The 17,790-nt window shown below is 38.3% G+C and overlaps 1 protein-coding gene across 1 annotated transcript in view; it reads left to right on the top strand.

The window, feature by feature from the left end:
- LOC140146659 (LIM domain kinase 1-like) overlaps positions 1-16,542 on the top strand; it is a 91,240-nt gene extending 74,698 nt beyond the window's left edge. Inside the window, 8 exon segments of the mRNA XM_072168529.1 lie at positions 3,160-3,246; positions 4,050-4,137; positions 4,882-4,925; positions 6,055-6,114; positions 7,232-7,469; positions 12,854-12,991; positions 12,994-13,066; positions 15,344-16,542. Of these exon segments, the coding sequence (XP_072024630.1) occupies positions 3,160-3,246; positions 4,050-4,137; positions 4,882-4,925; positions 6,055-6,114; positions 7,232-7,469; positions 12,854-12,991; positions 12,994-13,066; positions 15,344-15,491 (876 nt within the window). The 3' untranslated portion in view covers positions 15,492-16,542.
- Positions 16,543-17,790: the final 1,248 nt, after the last annotated feature.

Raw genomic sequence — 17,790 nt, 5'->3', positions numbered from 1 at the left:
TAGAACTCTAATGGTTCTATCCCCTCATACATGTAATCTTAAATTTTAAAAGGGTCTCATCGTTTTCCTGGCAGATGCTGAAAACGGCTAGCAATGTCAATTTTATGTGGGAACTGTTGTATTTTGTCAATTTAGCAACAACAACAAATCTCTCCCTCCTCACTTTTCCCAAAATGAGAGTGGACGTGAAACGGATGTTTAATTTTATGTGGCGTTACATATAACAGCTCCCAGTCAGAGGGTGGTGGTCATTTAACTGATATTGGAAACACCCTCTTGCCAGGAAATAATTAATGGGATATTATATCCACTTGGCTCAGTGAGATTTCCCTGGCTTATCAACTTGCCTTCATATCTGTATGCTGGCATTCTTCATTTGTGGGTCACAGACAGGTGTTTATCCAATACTCATCTGTCTGCACAAAGTTCTCTAACTATAATATGTTTGTACATTCATTGAATGACCTTTGTGTGTATTAGGTACTAAATCTCATACTCCATCACCTGAGGTCAAATTTTGAGATATGGTTGTTGAATGGAGGTTCAGCTAAGTGAATGAACTGTGCCATTTGAGATCATATCATTTGGGCTTGTAGTGCATAATAGTACTATGGTCCAAATTGTCTCATTTCCAATGGGGATGATTTTTTCATTGATTTGGTAAAACCCCCCAGGTGCCTTCTCCTCAACAAGAAATTGGCTTTCTTTGCTGGATTTAGTACCAAACCACACAAATATGTGTCCTGCTACCACAGATTGAGAATAAAGTCACAAGTTGGTAGGTTTGAGACATCCTGGCTGACTGAGTTGATGTTCTTTGTTTGCTGCGCACCTGTATAAGCCAGTAGTATGTCCTTCGTGAATAGCCAATTGCCTCCATTCACGAAGGACATACAGACATACTACGCTCGTATTGGGTTGAACAGATGCATGTGTATAAAGTCACAAGTTGGTAGTTTTGAGACATCCTGGCTGCTGAGTTGATGTTCTTTGTTTGCCATGCACCTGTAAAAACCAGAAGTATGTCCTTTGTGATTGGCCCATTGTGCCTCCATTCACAGCAGACATACTATTGGCTTGAACAGATGCGTGCAAAACAAAGAACACCAACGCAGGAGCCAGGACGTCTCGAAACTACCAACTTGGCGACTTTACGCTCATTTCGTGGTAGCAGGTCACATCTACAATTTTGCACCTGAGTCTGCAATTGATAATCTAAACCTGGTGCAGGGAAGATACTCACTTGGGTATGTATGATATTCATAATTCATAATCTGTAGACAGCCTACATGACTGTCTGGTTAGCTGGGTGTCTGGCCATCAAAAGGCACGTCCACACGGAGGGCATGTTGCTTAAGCAACACGGTTCTCAAGCAAAACTTGGGAAAATCTGCCGTCTGAACTGTCTTGAGGATTCCAAACCTAAGTTTGCCCCCAAATTTATCCCCAAGAAATTTAGGGGATTTCGCCATTTCCCTCAAGAGATCCTTGAGTGGTTCTCAAGTGCTATCGCCTTTTGAATGATACATTTTGAGATTTCTGAGTTGTGAGCTTAACCTTTTGACCTTGGTTTAATTATATTTAATACTAGTGCACCTGCTGCTGTGAGAGCACTGGCATGATAGCGATACTGTTTGACCCCAGATGACCTTTGACCTCGGTGTACTTTTTTCATGCTCCCCTCATACGAAGGATACCACCTATCAAGTTGAAGCCCAATAGGGCAAAGTTTAAATTTAGCCCCTACATGACCTTTGCCCTCGGTTGACCTCAATTTTGTTTTTATGCATATATTCCCCTCGTATCAAGGATTCCACTCACCAAGTTTGAGCCCGATAGGACAAAGTTTGAAATCCATGACCTTTGACCTTTGACCTCGGATGACCTCCATATAATGTTTTTCATGCTCCCCTCCTACTGAAGGTTTCGACCCACCAAGTTTGAGCCCGATCGGGCAAAGTTTGAAATTTGACCCCTCCGTAATGACCTTTGACCTCGGTTGACCTCAATTTATTTCGCACATTATATTCCCCTCCTATCAAGGATTCCACCTGCCAAGTTTGGGCCCGATCGGACAAAGTTTGAAAATTTGACCTTTGACCTTGACCTCCGATGACCTTCAAAACCACATGGCCAACATGCTTTTCCCAATACCTATCTATATCCCAAATTTCAGCACGATGCGTTGAAGTGCGGCGAAACGCATAGCCGGACAGACAGACAGACAGATAGATAGATAGATAGATAGACAGATAGAGACCGCTTATTATTTTATTAGTATAGATAGTATAGATGGTTTAGTTTGGCGCACCTCTAGATCTGACGGGTCACAGTAAGCATCCGGTTTTAATACCATAACCAGAGCTGCTGTCATCAGGCATTGTGAATATCAAGGATTCCAGGATTCAATTGAGTCGTGTGGACACACACTCGGGGATTGACTTAGTGATTGCAATTCTCAAGCATGCCGATCCTCAAGAATTCTTTGACTGTGTGAACATGAATCTTGACCCAGTCAGAAACTATTAAATCCACAGATGTTTTCTGTAGTTGAAAGGTTCATTTATGCAAGAATTGAACCTCATGACTGCCTGAACTGTTATAAATTCCACAAAGAATAAGAGAATTGTTAAAGTTAAAGGAATCTTTGTTTTTTATTACAAATCACCACTTGAGGGAATGGTGGAGCAGCAGTATGTCACCCAAGCTACCTCCCATAGCATAGAAAAAATTTGGTTACAATGTTTCAAAAGAGAGAATGGACACTACTTCAGTGAACCATTACCTTTATTGATTCAATTTGGTTGGTTGGTTGGTTGCTTGGTTGATTGATTGATTGATTGATTGGTTGATTTATTTGGTCATTTATTGATTGATTAATCACAGATTATCTTCTATAATCTGTGGATTAATTGATTGATTAACTTTGAATAAGTTATTTTTCGGGTATTGTGAAATTTTTTATACATTTTGCGTGGACCCATGAATATCTGCACCCTTCCGGATATTACCTGGTTGCAAAAACTGTTAAGATTTTTCACAATACCCTCAAAACAACTAATGCGAAGTCATTAACCTTTAATTAATTGAGATTGATGATTGAGATTGATTGATTATCAATTGAAATATTAATTGACTTTTATATTGATTTTCATGCAGGTAACACACAGATGTACAGGAGAAGTGATGGTAGTAAAAGAATTAGTTAAGTTTGATGATGAGGCACAGAGAAACTTCCTCAAAGAGGTAAGGACCAATCAATAGCAGAGCATGAGTCATCATATAGGGGGACACCGACCATGATTGGGGGGCCACCGAAAATGATTGGGGGTACAAGTCATTTTTGCAGCAATTTTCCTATGGGACTTTCTAGATTTTCAAATCGATATGGAGACACTCTAATTCCAGGATTATAATTACAATGTTTGAATTAAACTAGTGCTTTTCAAGACATGGATTAAATTAAAATAGAAAAAATAAGGAAAATAATAAAAAAAATGAGGTTTCATTTCAAAGCTTGCAAAATGCTTTCAAAGCAGAAATACTGAACTCAAAATTTATTTCACCTGCAAAGTCCCCCTTTTGATGTGCTACATCACAATTAAAAAACTTTCCAAACTTGGGGTAATATTTAATCATATTTTGACACTAGCTAGCAAAGCTGGTAATTCTAAAATATTACCAACCCAACCAGTGGTGTAGCCATGGTGAACGGGGGTGGCAAATTTTCAGGGATAAAATGGGGATGGCAAAGAGTAAAGTGTCATTAAAATGACTGAAAATGGGACAAAAACCTGACAATGCGGGTGAAAATTGGCTTTGCCCGGCCACACTAAATGGCTGGCTATGCCCCTAAGCCCAACAGCAAAACATTTCAGTGGATTACTCACACATCTAAAATTGTTAGCCGACAAAAAGGTGCATGGGTACTGTTTGCATTGTCTCACCTATCAGCAACTTTACAACTTGGAAAAAAGTACAGCTTAGATTAAATACTTCTTGACGTGGTGACTTACTTCTGATCTTTTTTCGTATTTCTTTCTTTTCAGGTTAAAGTTCTACGCAGCTTAGACCATTTCCATGTACTGAAATTCATAGGTGTATTATATAAAGACAAGAAACTGAGTCTGGTGACAGGTAAGTGAACAACATAGATTACAGATAGCACACCAATAGACAAAGTCCCAGTGCTTTATATGCACTGAGAATTCATTTTTGGCATTGCGTACATGAAAGATTACACTTTGAAATATACACCGGTAACAGGTGCACAGTGGCTGTAGCACTTTTGTCTCTCGTGCTTCATTAACAGATGATGCTGGATGATGTCAGTTGGTGTACCCTCGGTTTATTTAGTCTATGGTGGAGACAAACATTATGAGGTGTTCTTAGAAGAAATTAATTACCACCGTGTGACCTATATGAACTTGGATCTCAGTTCTGTTACCATGCTTAAACAAAAAGGTGTTGGAAATGACCAGAAATAGGATCCAAAAATGTTGAAAGTGACCACTCTTTATGTAAATAGTTTCAGTGATAAGTACAGCACCCAGAACTGTTTATAGGTGCTATATACACAGTATATAGGTGAGACCAAAAAAAAAAAAAAAAAAAAAAAGTTACTGGTAATTACCCCCTTTCGCCAATTTCACTCTCAGCTGGACAAGTCCACCCCAATGATAAACCACAGTAGACAAACTTAAAGTTAGAAAATTGTTATGTAATAATGTTATGAAATCTGTTGGCACACTTTTCACAGCATGTTGATAGCTATATAATAGGATATCAGCAGGGGATAATACAAGGGATAAGTTGTTTTAATTTGTATACTTTTTTTGTTGAGCAATCCAAATATACCTCTTTTTGTTTCATATCCTACAGAATATATATCTGGTGGCACACTACGCAGTATTATCAAAGATCTGGTAAGTTACACATGCTCTGCCATCCTTGAGTTGAGTTTTGTGAACAAGATTACAAGAACACGTTTAGGGCGCATTATTACAAGCTGGTTAAGGTATTTGCCTTTGATACGAGAGGTCCCACATTCAAATCTCTGCAATAGGGGTAGATGAATCGTGAAAAATGCCCCAATCAGCTATCTACGGCGACCCTTTCACCAGGTCAACTATGCCTGAACAAAGTAGTCTCGTCTGTGTTATCTCCCAGATTTCAGCTGTTATGCTTAGAAATGTTTAATATAAAAAAAGCCCTATGTTTTTAACTAAAGGAAAGTGTATAGTCTAATGTTTTGTGCATGTATGTTTGTACTGTAATTTTTTGTTCTTGGCTGTCATTTTCCACTCAAATGATCAGCTTTTTTCTTCTTCTGAAAGCTTCTTGCCACAAAAATGCTGTGTAAAATTATTGTTGCAGTTGAAAACTCTTGTGTCATAATTGCTGTTGCACTACATTTGTCATAATGACAAAAAACACAAAATGTTTAACCATATAGCTGCCTGAAACTGTTCCATCTCATCCTTGGGATTTGGGACTGGTCCTGGGGACTGGCTATATAATATTTTTAAATCTGAGACCTCTAATTGAATACTCGAGGAGTACCAGAGAAGGTAGAGAACATATTGAATGTTTGGTCTCAAATTTTTACATAATTTAATTATTTAATTATGATACTTCATTTTGTATGTATGCCTTCCTCAGGCCCACATGGCTTTATGAAAGTGTAAATAAGACAAATAAATAAATTTATTTACTACATGTATGATGTTTTTGAAAAATGAATTTGAATTTTTCCATAGACGTCATAATTAAAGGCGCTCATAAAAATAACAGATGTGGAAATAGGAGTATAAACTGACCAGTAGATACCAGTTGCAGTCCTACTAATTCATGGCATATTGGATGGCCTAGGGCAAAGTTAGCCCATATTTGAAAGACTATCCTTGCCTTCAAGGTGAAAGAAACCTACTCATATTACCCTCTGGCCATGGTCTGGCCTGCTGTCAGATCTTTCCCAGGGAAAGATGACATTCCAATATTCCCCTTTAAACATTTAATTCATCATCATTTTGAACTTTTTTTCACCCTTTACAGGATGAACCTCTTCCATATACATACAGAATAAACTACGCAAGAGATATAGCATCTGGAATGGTGAGTATTTAAAGTAATGCTGAGGTTAAAATAATAAAATGAAAAGTAGTATCTCATTTACACAGACTTCTACACACCATTCGCAACCAGTCAAAGTCCCCATGGTTTGTATGCTGTGAATTCTCGCATATTCGTGAGGGCTGATTGTTCGATCATGCGTGTCTAACAATCACGGCAGCATTGTGTACCTTCGCTTATATAAGAGGTAGAGCTTTGAAAGACCATAAAAATATGCGGTACTTGCATATCAGTTTCACCTTTCACATTTCATGGACCAATCAGCCCCAGGTGATGCTGAGACTTTGATTGTTTGGAGTTAGTCTGTTATCTCTTTCGTCCATGCTTAATTTTTTCATCCATTTACTTCCTTTCAGGAAGACTATTTAAAGAGAAAAATGCAAATTCTGTAGAAGTTGAATAATTTTCTCTAAATGGTTCCTCACCATTAATGCAGTCCCCTATACTTACTCTGTTCCCTGTGGTCTCTTAACCATTTAAGGTAAAGGACATTTAGTTCTAGCATTCTCTATGGTCACAATCTGTAGAATTGCATGTAGAACACTTTTGTTATGAAAAAGGCCACAAATGAAAATTAGACTTAAATTATTTTAAATTTTTGCACATGATCTTTTTCAAACACTGGTATATCTCATTCAATAAGTCATTAATCAGTGGTCACATTCTTTGAATTGTAAAATATTTGCTGAGTAACAAAGGTATGCAATACCACAAGCTCCTTGGATTTGCATCTCAATTGATAAAATCATTGGTCTAGAATCCCGGAGGTTCGATCTGAGCTCATCTCGATCAATGATATAATGCTGTATTCTTTGACCAGGTTGAGGAAAATACTAAATTGCATCTAAACCACACTCCATATTGATAGCCTTGTTTATGAGAAATCCACTATCTTGAATTGTCATGTAGTGGAGCTAAATAGTTGTCAAGATCAGAATGCAAATTAGTACATACACTAATTTCCCCTCCATTAATGACATTCAAACATATGGTAGAGTCTACTACTAACATTCTCCAATGTAATTCATTGGAGGAGTAACAAATTTAAATTTTCCTTAAATATATATATTTCATTTCTTGTTCTTTTTTCTTTTTTCAGTCATATCTGCACTCAATGGGAATCATCCACAGAGACTTAAACTCTCAAAACTGTCTAGTCAGAGAAAACAACAGAGTAGTTGTTGCAGACTTTGGCCTGGCCAGGGTCATGATTGAAGACAAGAGTGACCCCAGGGTGCCGACCTTTGACCGAGGGACAGGTCACAGACGGTCTGGCAGAAAGAAGCGGTATACTGTCGTGGGGAATCCCTATTGGATGGCGCCTGAAATGCTCAAAGGTAATACACCTAATACAAGGTGGCAATTTTACTATCCTTATCTTCTTACCAATCTTTTATCACATACAATGCATGATTTCTAGACTAGGAAAGTGTATCACATGACTCACATATATATCATTTTATGGCACATTTTATGCTTAAATCATTAAATATGACCTCATATTCTGGAAAAGTTTGGCACCGGTTTCGACATCTGATCCATGCCAATCCGAGTTAAGCTGTCAAGTCCTGAAGTGATTTGTTAACGTAGCAGAAATGGCAAGGTATCCCACAATGCTTAGCATGAAATTGAGCTAAATTACACATTGAATGCTTTGAGCACAGAAAGGTTATATGCATTAGCTGCCTTTGTTTAACGGTAGCAGTTAACCCATTTGTGTACCAAGCAGCTTGGTTAGGCCTAAAAAAATTGTTTGATTGGCGTAACCCGACCGACCCTAAAAATAGGCCCGACCCTAGACTTTTTTCTTATTTTTTTGCAAAAAATGAATAAAAAAATTAAAAAAGATTAAAATTTAAAAAAAAGGAAAAACATTGCGATTTTCAGCTTAAAATGTGTGTAAAAAAAAAAAGAAGAAAATTGCTGACCAACCTACCCTAATTTTTTTTTTCATGTTACGCCAATCAAACAATTTTTTTTTAGGCCTTAGTTGACTTTTTTGTGTTCAACGCTGTCAACATATGCCTCCAAGACCTTGTAACTTGTGGTAAAATTTTTCATTTGAAAGAACATTGCTGCAGTTGTACTCGAACCGACCGCATTCATATGTTACATATTTCAAAATAAAACTTGAATGCACAACCCTTGGATACAATAGTTAAAATATTAACCAATTACGAGTGAGTTGGCATGGTTGGATTTCATCATCATCATCATCATCATCATCATCGGTCGGCTGCGGAGCAGGCGACTACAAGCTTTCTCCAACTAATGCGATCTTGGGCAAGCGAAACAATTTTGTTTGGCTGCAGCATCCCTTCAGTATCTCCCAGGATGTGCTGGACATACTGTAAGTACAGTGTGCGCGGCCGTCCCGGTTTCCTCTTCCCATGTGGTGGAATATAAAGCGCATATTCTTTCACAGGCTCGCCATCTTCAAGATTTACTTCCACGTTAATGCACACGCAGGCGTTCTTCACACAGTGTATGCAGACAATCATTGTTGGCGGATGTGTTCATACAAATGCAATTTCTATTATAGGATAGTTACATAAATGTATTAAGATCATCAACAGAGCCAGTTTTACATCTCAACACTGTTATCTCAGACCTCGTAATTGAAATACTTGCCTGACTTTGGCAAAAATCAGATACTTAAATGATGAGTAGTCTGAAAATCGGGCTATTCCAGTTTATTTATTTTTATTTATTTATTTATAACATTCGGCCGAAGCCAGGCTAATCCCAATAGTGCTCAGAGGCTACTAAATTTAAGGGACGCCATCCGGATATGATGGGACAGGGATTTGGGAAGAGGTCCGATTTTAGATGCAGGAGGAAAACCGGAGCACCCGGAGAAAAACCTACGAAATCCATACACCCCTATAGAAGACATAACCTTAATCTCCGACACAGGGGGTGTTGATTTCAAATAGAGTCGCCCATTCAGGTAACCCTATTTGAAATTTACACTCCCTGTGTGGAAAATTAAGGTCATATCATCCACAGGGGGTGTATGGATTTCAATTGAAATAGCCCAATAATGCATGATGGGAAGACGTGATTGTGTAGTGTGAGTGATTTGTTAACACAGACATACATACAACATGGATTGAGTGCAAGCCAAGAATAATACCTAGATGCAGTACCTGGGTATTAATGTGGCACCTAACATTGGAGGGTGAACGTAATGTTACTGAAGTTTTGAAGAAAGTGAAAATAATCATCGAGGCACAGTGCCCAGGGGGCCACTTGCATTTCAAGTTTTATATCACCCATGTATAAGTTGTAAAATAGAACGGGGCTCGAACCCACAATCTGAATATGAGACTGTAGGCTATACCAGTAAGCCATGCAATCCCATTCAGCAAAAGGTTGTTCTTTTCTTTCTCTCTCTCTCTCTGAGTCAGATGGCGCATGATTGCGCTGCTATGGTCTTCTCAAGAGCACACCATTTACTTTTGTCAAAAGCCAAATGTGTTGCACATTCTGTGTGATAAAACATTCTTCACATCATTTGTCCAAGATGTTGATGGACGTCCCCTTCCATGATAGCCTTAACATGACTCCCTGGAGAATCTGCTTCTCAACTCCACCTTATAATGTGGCCAAAGAAGTGCAATTTTCTCTAGATTATGGACTTTCCATACTGTTATCCAGGACCCAGAAGAACACTGTCTAGTTTCAAGAAGGTTTTGAAGTCTCATTTCTATCCATCCTATTGACTCTGCTTTTGATTTGTTTTTATGGCACTCTGATCAAGTTGGAGAGGCGCCTTTATATAATATTAGATGTTGTTTATGTATGTAGTGTAACTATGTAATTGAGAGCATAAATAATATAACATGAAATATAGCATCTGTTTGTATAGCTTTCAATCAGCACCGGTGAATCAGATATAATCCCAGTACTCTACTACAGTGATTTATAGTTCCCTTGATCAATGCTCTCTCTGTGTGAGTACATATATCACCAATGTTAAATGGGCCCTGGATCAAGAAGTGTCTGGTTATGGAATATATCCAAGTTGATGTGTAGATTCTTGTTTTGTTTGTCGTCTTCGTTAGTCAGCATACAATAGACATAGTAATGATGTGACATCCTTATGTACAATTCGCATACACATCATGTGTTCGCAGGGTCTTAGCTAGAAATTGAGGTTTGCCCGTCATTTGAAGAAAAATGCCTATCCTAATTTGACCTTGAAAACATTTACCAGACCTCTACAGCCATTGGTGGTTCAAAGAGTTCAAATATGTCTTGCTATGACCTTGTTTTGCAAAGCTGGTGTACTAAAAAGGTCAACAGCCTTTTTCAATACCTACAATTATATGCCCGTCCCAGGAGCAAACTCCCTGTCTAATATGACGGCCAGACGGGTCGCTAGCTATAACATGACACTGTGTGTACGCTAGACTGCTGCCCTCAGTCGTCAACCATCTGGATTGACGACTGAGAAAACTACGTGGAAAAAAGTGACGGATTTTGCAACAGGATTCCTGTGGCATAGAGCATGCGCAGTTGTGTCCAAATTGACCTTTTGACCGAGTTTGTTGTTTTTAGAAGTTCAGAGCGCGATCTTGTCACAGCGGCGCGGTACAGCGACGCGGTATACTGGGCGCCGCTAGTCAGTCGCGCCACGGCGCACAACCAAAGTCGCATTGAATAGTTTTCAGAAGTCCGTCATGATATGGGCTGTAAGATAATCAGTCGTCACTACGAAGCATACACACAGTACATGCGAAGTGTAGACGGCTGATTGGAATTAGTCTAGTGTGTACGCATTAGGCATTGGTCCTTATGCTTTCAGTAAGTCAACCTTGCTAGCTAGGGAGCAACTTAAAGGTTTGATGATATCCTTTCATTAGGATTCTGATCTCCCTCCCCCTCCCTCCCTCTCTCCCTCTCCCTTCCCTCCCTCCCCTTCTTTCTTTCAGGAAAATGTATATCTATTATCTTCAATACAAAAGTTCAAAATTTTCAATTGATGGTTGGCTTTTTCTTCTAGCTACATACACTTAAGTACATATCATTTGATTTATTAAGTTTACTTTGAGTACTGTTAAATGTCATGAATACCAATTTTGCCATAAAATTTGTATTATATCTTGAATTCAAAAACTCAAAATTATTTGATATGAGAAATACATTCCTCATATTCAGAATGCAATTTAGTGTCTGATCTACTCTCAGCTAGGTCAAAAAATAGTGTGCAAACATCGGTATCTGATTAATGAAATTGTCTTAAAAATTTGTTTTTCATATTCCAAAGTTTCTTTCAAAAGCAATAAAAATACTAGTTACAGAATAAAATGTCCCTAAGTACATATGAATGATCACTCAGGTGGGGCTAATAAAACAACTCTGTCTGACACCAGCATTCGGCAACCCAGCCTGTTCCCTACATACCTAATGTTCCAGACAGGAAATGGATAACCTATACAAATCCATGTTCTTTGTGTATGTTATGTTAGTCATGAAGAATAAAGTACTGGGGGCACAATCAGGGTTGCCAAATTCCTGATTTGGTAGCCCAATTGGGTGACTTTTGAAGATTTTCCCATAGAAACCAGTGGTTAAGAAAATAATTGGGTGACTTTTCAACATTGGCTCCTGCAACTTTCAGTTGTTTCTTTTCCCACAGAGAGCAATGGCTAAAGAAGAAAAAATTGGGTAACATTTAGATTACATTTAGATTAGACCCGCTATTTTGGCTGAAAGTTTTGGCAACCCGAGGGGGGACTTACTTACTTACTTAGATATAATCTTAACTCAGAATATTTGAACGATTATGCACTGTAAAGTGTGCCAAGGCTTGTGGATCAACGTCCAGGCAATGTGCCTGTACGTAGTGCACTATAAATCACTGCATTTTTTTATGCTGTCTGTGACAGCATATCGATCGAATTTGAACTCATATACACCCCTTTTGGAAGACATGACCCTAATCTCCCACTCAGGGGTGTAGATTTCAAATGGAGTCACCCATTTAGGTAACTTCATTTGAAATTTACACTGCCTGTGTAGGGGGATATGGATTTCAACTGGATTAGCCTTTTCTGATAGAAATCATTTCACATGGATTGAGTGGAGGGGGTACTACACCCCTCAATAAATTTGTGAATATTTTTGCATTTTTCTCAAAAACTAATAACACCCTGGTAACAAAAGTTATGTATATTATAGGGGCAAGGAATTCAATTACTACACTGGAATTTCAGTGACCCAAGACAAGCGGTTCGATACTTGTGATAGAAAATGAGGTACCGCTAGGATGTACCTCATTTCCTCTCATATTTACTGAACCGCTTGTATTGATTCACTGAAATTTCAGTGTAGTAATTGGATTCCTTGCCCCAATAATATATATAACTTTTGTTACCAATGTGTTATTAATTTTTGAGAAAAATGCAAAAATAGTCACAAATTTACCACAGGGGTGTAGTACCCCCTTAAAGATCCTTAAATTTGAGGTCTGTGGGTTTTTTTGAAAATTATTAATTTAAACTTCAACACTACTTGTTTATTTCGCTTACCGGGAGTGCTTTCGAGGAACTTCCTCGTCATCAGCCGATGTTGTTAGCTCTGATGTTTTTTTTGTTTAAGCTACAAATTAAACTGCCCTTCATTTGAATGAAATTACCCATCCTTAATTTTGCCATCAATTACTTCCTTTTTGTTTTACTACTGTTCACACTTTTTGTTTTACTACTGTTCACAGGCATCCATTACGATGAGAAAGTTGACGTCTTCTCGTTTGGCATCATGATCTGCGAGCTGATTGGTCGAGTGAGCGCAGATCCCGACTACCTACCAAGAACCACAGAATTTGGACTCAATGTGCCTGTGTTTAGACAGAAGTTTGTCACGTCAAGTTGCCGGAGGTTCTGTTCCAAGTAGCTGTGAGGTGCTGTGAAATGGATCCTGATGTCAGGTATGTAGGAATCTCTGAGCTGTTCCAATTAAAATCCATACACCCCTATGGAAGATGTGACCTTAATCTCCCACGAGGGAGTGTGAATTTCAAATTTCAAATGGGGTTACCTGAATTGGTGAAATCTGCAGGCACTGTCCCATAGTCTGCAGCACAGATCAAATCGGAATGTAGCGTCTAACGTCAACTGTCAATCAAACTCGGAGACAGTTTCCGATTTGTCATGATTGAAATTTCAGAACGCAGAGAAAAATAGCATGCCCTATGGTGATTTTTTTCACCATTTAACATGCAAATCATCTTAGGTTTTAAAAATAGGAAACTTTCTTTGCCTGAAGGCCCCATGTCAACAGTGCCTAGAAAAGTTGTAAAAAGTGCCAACATCACAGATTAATAAATAAACAGATTGGAATTTTCCATGCCTGTGCCCTCTAAGCGTACTCGAATTCAGCTGACGCTGGTACAGCGTTCAGACCTGGCGACATCGCGCAAAGTTTCTTTTGTGTACGCTCACTCGCGCTATTTGCGCTATTTTTTAGTTTGCTGACGTGGTACCTGACTTGGCGTCGATCCCCATGGGCAACATACCATGTTTCCATGGTATGGCCAACATCATCTGCCATTTTCTGCCATTCTTTTTCTCCAATCAAGGCACCAGATGAATTATACCTCCTTTGTTACACATTACTAACCAATCACAGACCTTAAAGAGATTGATTGACAGTTACATTTTTTTTTTTTCTTTTGCTTTTGGATGATTACAGTAATACTGACTGATACCCATTGATAAATACGTCATTGCTGCAGCTAGACTCCTTTAGTAGGAACAGGGTTTATGACTCAATAGCTTCCAATATACCCATCAGCCATCCCTACCTTGCTAGTATAAGCAGAGGATATCCCAAATATGATGCATGAATGGTGCATGCATACCAGGCAGACCTGCTTGGCACCATATGTGTACATGCATGGACTCAACCATAGCCTGGACAGGTTAAACGGTGATAGATTGATTAACTACAAGATAGGGATATACATGTTCTGTAAAGTAACATATTTTTGTGGCTAAATATTTTCACCAATGGGAAAGACTTTTTGGTGGTATGAAATAGTCACAAAAGCTGGAGGGTCTCAACTTTGGTGTGGGGCGTGGGTGGGGATGGGATGCTGCGGCTGGGACTCGAAAAACTATCTGACCTAAAACCAACTTTGACGAAAAACAGATCTGAATTTATACCAATTTTTGGAAAATGTTTGCAAATTTTGCTTTAAAATTATTAGAAATTGGCACTTTTTGATAAAACATTCTTTCTTAAACCAAATTTTCATGAAATTGAGGGCCATTAATAAACCAAAATGGCTAAAAATACAACCTGTACACATAGGCAAGCTAAATGATGATAGGTTGATGAACTACTAGATAGGGAAATTCTTTCAAGCAAAATATATCTGGCACAAAATTTTCACAAATGGGATGTAGCCATAATTGTTACATTTCAATAGTGAATTAAAGTATAGGCCATTATGCTTGAAAGTATTTGTGCAAATGGATGGATGCAATCATAGGCAGGTTATGACGGCAGATCGATAAACCACTTGATTAAAAAATGTTTGTGGCATAAAAGTTTGCATATTGGAAAGAAGTAGCATGTCGGTGGTATGAAATTTTTTTTACCAAGTACATTTTATCAAAAGTCTTCAAGAGACAGAAATATTTGCAAGCAAAGTTTCACAAAGTTTGCAATTTTTAATGTGTGCAAATATTCCTGGCATTGTAGTATATTCATGAAAATGCAATGATGTGTACATGTATATATGCAGTCAAGTTAGCTCAATCGATAAGGCATTCAACTATGGCGGGAGATGTTTCGGTTTGAACCCTGGCGGTGGTTTAGTATGCTCTCATGGAACAATTGAGATAGCTTGAATTTCCCCTGGACAAAGAACTTACTGCTAATTGTCATGTTGTAACTGGTACGAAACTCAGGGAGTTGACCCTGACTGCGAAAGTCAATTGTGGAATGTGTGTGCTTCTAAGCAGCAAAGTCCCCGAGTTGTTGTTTAGTGGTTTATGGAATGATGTGTCGTAGTGGTCAGCGACAACCTGTAAAGTGTGCTATGAGACTTGTGAATCAACATCTAGGCCTGTCTATGCCTGTGCATAGCACACTATAAATCATTGCACTTTTTTTACACAGTCTTCTATTCAAAAGTGCACTAAGAGTAGAGATAAATACTGTTGTGTTAATTTTATCACTGTTTTCCTTTTCATTACAGACCATCTTTCGAGCAAGCAGAGAATTGGCTGAAATCGTTGTCCGTCAGCTTAGAGCTTAGCATACCATTATCAAGAGACCTGGAGAAGCTTAACCTAAGACCACCATCAACATCACCAGCAGACATCTCAACAGCATCAACATCATAACTAGTGTTGCCAAATGTCCAGCCCATATTATGGGCCAAATCAACAAAGTGTTGCCAGATTTTCTGCTTAAATCATCAATTGGACTAGATACTGTTGAAAATTGTGGCAGCCAGTGTTGTAAAATAGCGCAATACTGTCTTGATTAGAAAAAAATTTCACCCACCAGACAGCAAAGTGCCCATGCAGGCGTTAGGTTAAAACTGTGCTATACTTTTGCATTACGTTTTTACGTCAATGCTTTTTCACAGATGGGCTGCAAGCATGCCCACAAACTGCCTTTCAATGGTATGTATACGTTCTGCACGATTAACTTTACGCTGGTATTTCGGTACTTGGACTAGCAAAAGAAGCACCTACATGACTACCGAACATGAGGTAATAGCTAGAGTTCAGTAGCTATTGATAAGGAAGCCATTCAAGTATAAAAATGAAAACAAAAATGCTTTGCAATGTAAGTGAACCAACCATTACAAAGCTGCTCTTAACCAAATGGGCTATTCCAGTTGGAATCCATACACCCCCTGTTGTAGACAAGACCTTGATGTTCCACACAAGGAGTGTGAATTTCAAATGGGATTACCTGAATGGGTGACTCTATGTGAAATCTACACCTACCTACGACACAGGGAGTGTAACTTTCAAATGGGATTACCTGAATGGGTGACTCCATTTGAAATCTACACCCCACTGTGTAGAAGATTAATTTCATATCTTCCAGAGGGTGGATAGATTTCAACTGGAACAGCCAAGAATTAAGTATTATTTCGAGTGCATTATGGTTCAGTCAAATTATTTTTTGTACTAAAAGTATTATACTGTAGTCTGTGAAATGGTAGGTAATTGTTCGCAATTGAAATATATTTTTGTACTTGTTTTTTCTTACATTGACATTTTTTCTCCCTATAATTAAAACTATTTATCCCAATTTTGGTGTGGTAAGATTTAGTAAGTTAAATTGGATTTTTCTATAGTATAAAAGAGTATACATATTTATATATATATATATTGCAATTATTTATTGTTTTTGTAGTATTATATCATCATATTATGTACATTGTAAAGTGGGCCAGTTGTTATGGGCCAGTTGTTATATGGCCAGTTGTTATAGGATCACATTACTGTAACAATGGAAATTCCACGTGCTTTGTGCCAACTTTGAACTATTTCACTTGTTTTAAATTATAGACTCTAAGCTCCTATATATTCAACTATACACAAAAGGAATATATTCGCATGTTGTTATTGTCACAGTCCTGTTTGGAACGCAAAATGCGGGAAAAGAAATATAACATGAACATATCCACTTTTACAGATATTCACCCCTTGTTGAGGACAAAATATGAAGTAAGCCAAAAATAGAGCCTTTTGGAATATTGTACAAAAAGATGCTTGATATTCTATGGGCGCGTAGTAAGCGGGGTGCCCATGGGCGCCCCACTTTTTAGCACTTTGTGCAATTTTTGCACTGTTTTGAACTTTTTTGGCAGCTTTTTTGCAGCTTGCTGTAACTTTAGGTGCCCACTTTTTGTCACCTTGCTACGCGCCTGAGTTTCAAGAGATATCATTATGTTAAGGAAAAGGAAAGATGTGTTACGTGTTCCATTTAAGGTGGTACTACACCACTTGATAAATTTGTGACTATTTTTGCATTTTTCTCAAAAAACTAATAACACATTGGTAACAAACGTTATGTATATTATAGGGGCAAGGAATCCAGTTACTACACTGGAATTTCAGTGATTCAAGACAAGTAGTTATTGATCAAATATTGGTTTGCCCTCATTTTTGACTGTAACTCCACAACTGATAAAATTTCCAGTGCAGTAATTGTAGTCCTTGCCCCTATAACATACATATCTTACTTGTCACCAATGCACTGTAATTTTTGAGAAAAAAGGCAAAAATAGGCACAAAATTGGCCATTCCATCAGTAAATGTAGTATAATAATAGCGTTTATTCCGTGAAGGTGAAGGTTACAAAAAAACGGCAACCTTGGCAACACATCCCTCCATGGTCTAATGGATAAAGGTCCGTTCATACTACCACCGCATTTGCGATGCATTGCTTTGCGATGCCGATATATCGATTAATTTTTGCCGCAACTCGTCGCAGTTCCAAGTTAAAATGTATTTAACTTTATTGCGACATCGTAATGCAGTAGTTTGCAGTGCAGCAACGCACCGCATCGCAAATCAACGCATCGCAAATGCGGTGGTAGTATGAACGGACCTTAAGACTTTAGATTTGAAATAAAGTGGTACAGGGACATTTCTGAAACTGCCTCTTTAGAAAATTAAG

The sequence above is a fragment of the Amphiura filiformis genome, chromosome 2 (genome assembly GCF_039555335.1).
Source record: "Amphiura filiformis chromosome 2, Afil_fr2py, whole genome shotgun sequence".
Lineage (NCBI taxonomy): Eukaryota > Metazoa > Echinodermata > Ophiuroidea > Amphilepidida > Amphiuridae > Amphiura > Amphiura filiformis.
The sequence above is the reverse complement of the archived record's forward strand: the minus strand, read 5'-3'. Positions and strand labels throughout refer to the sequence as shown.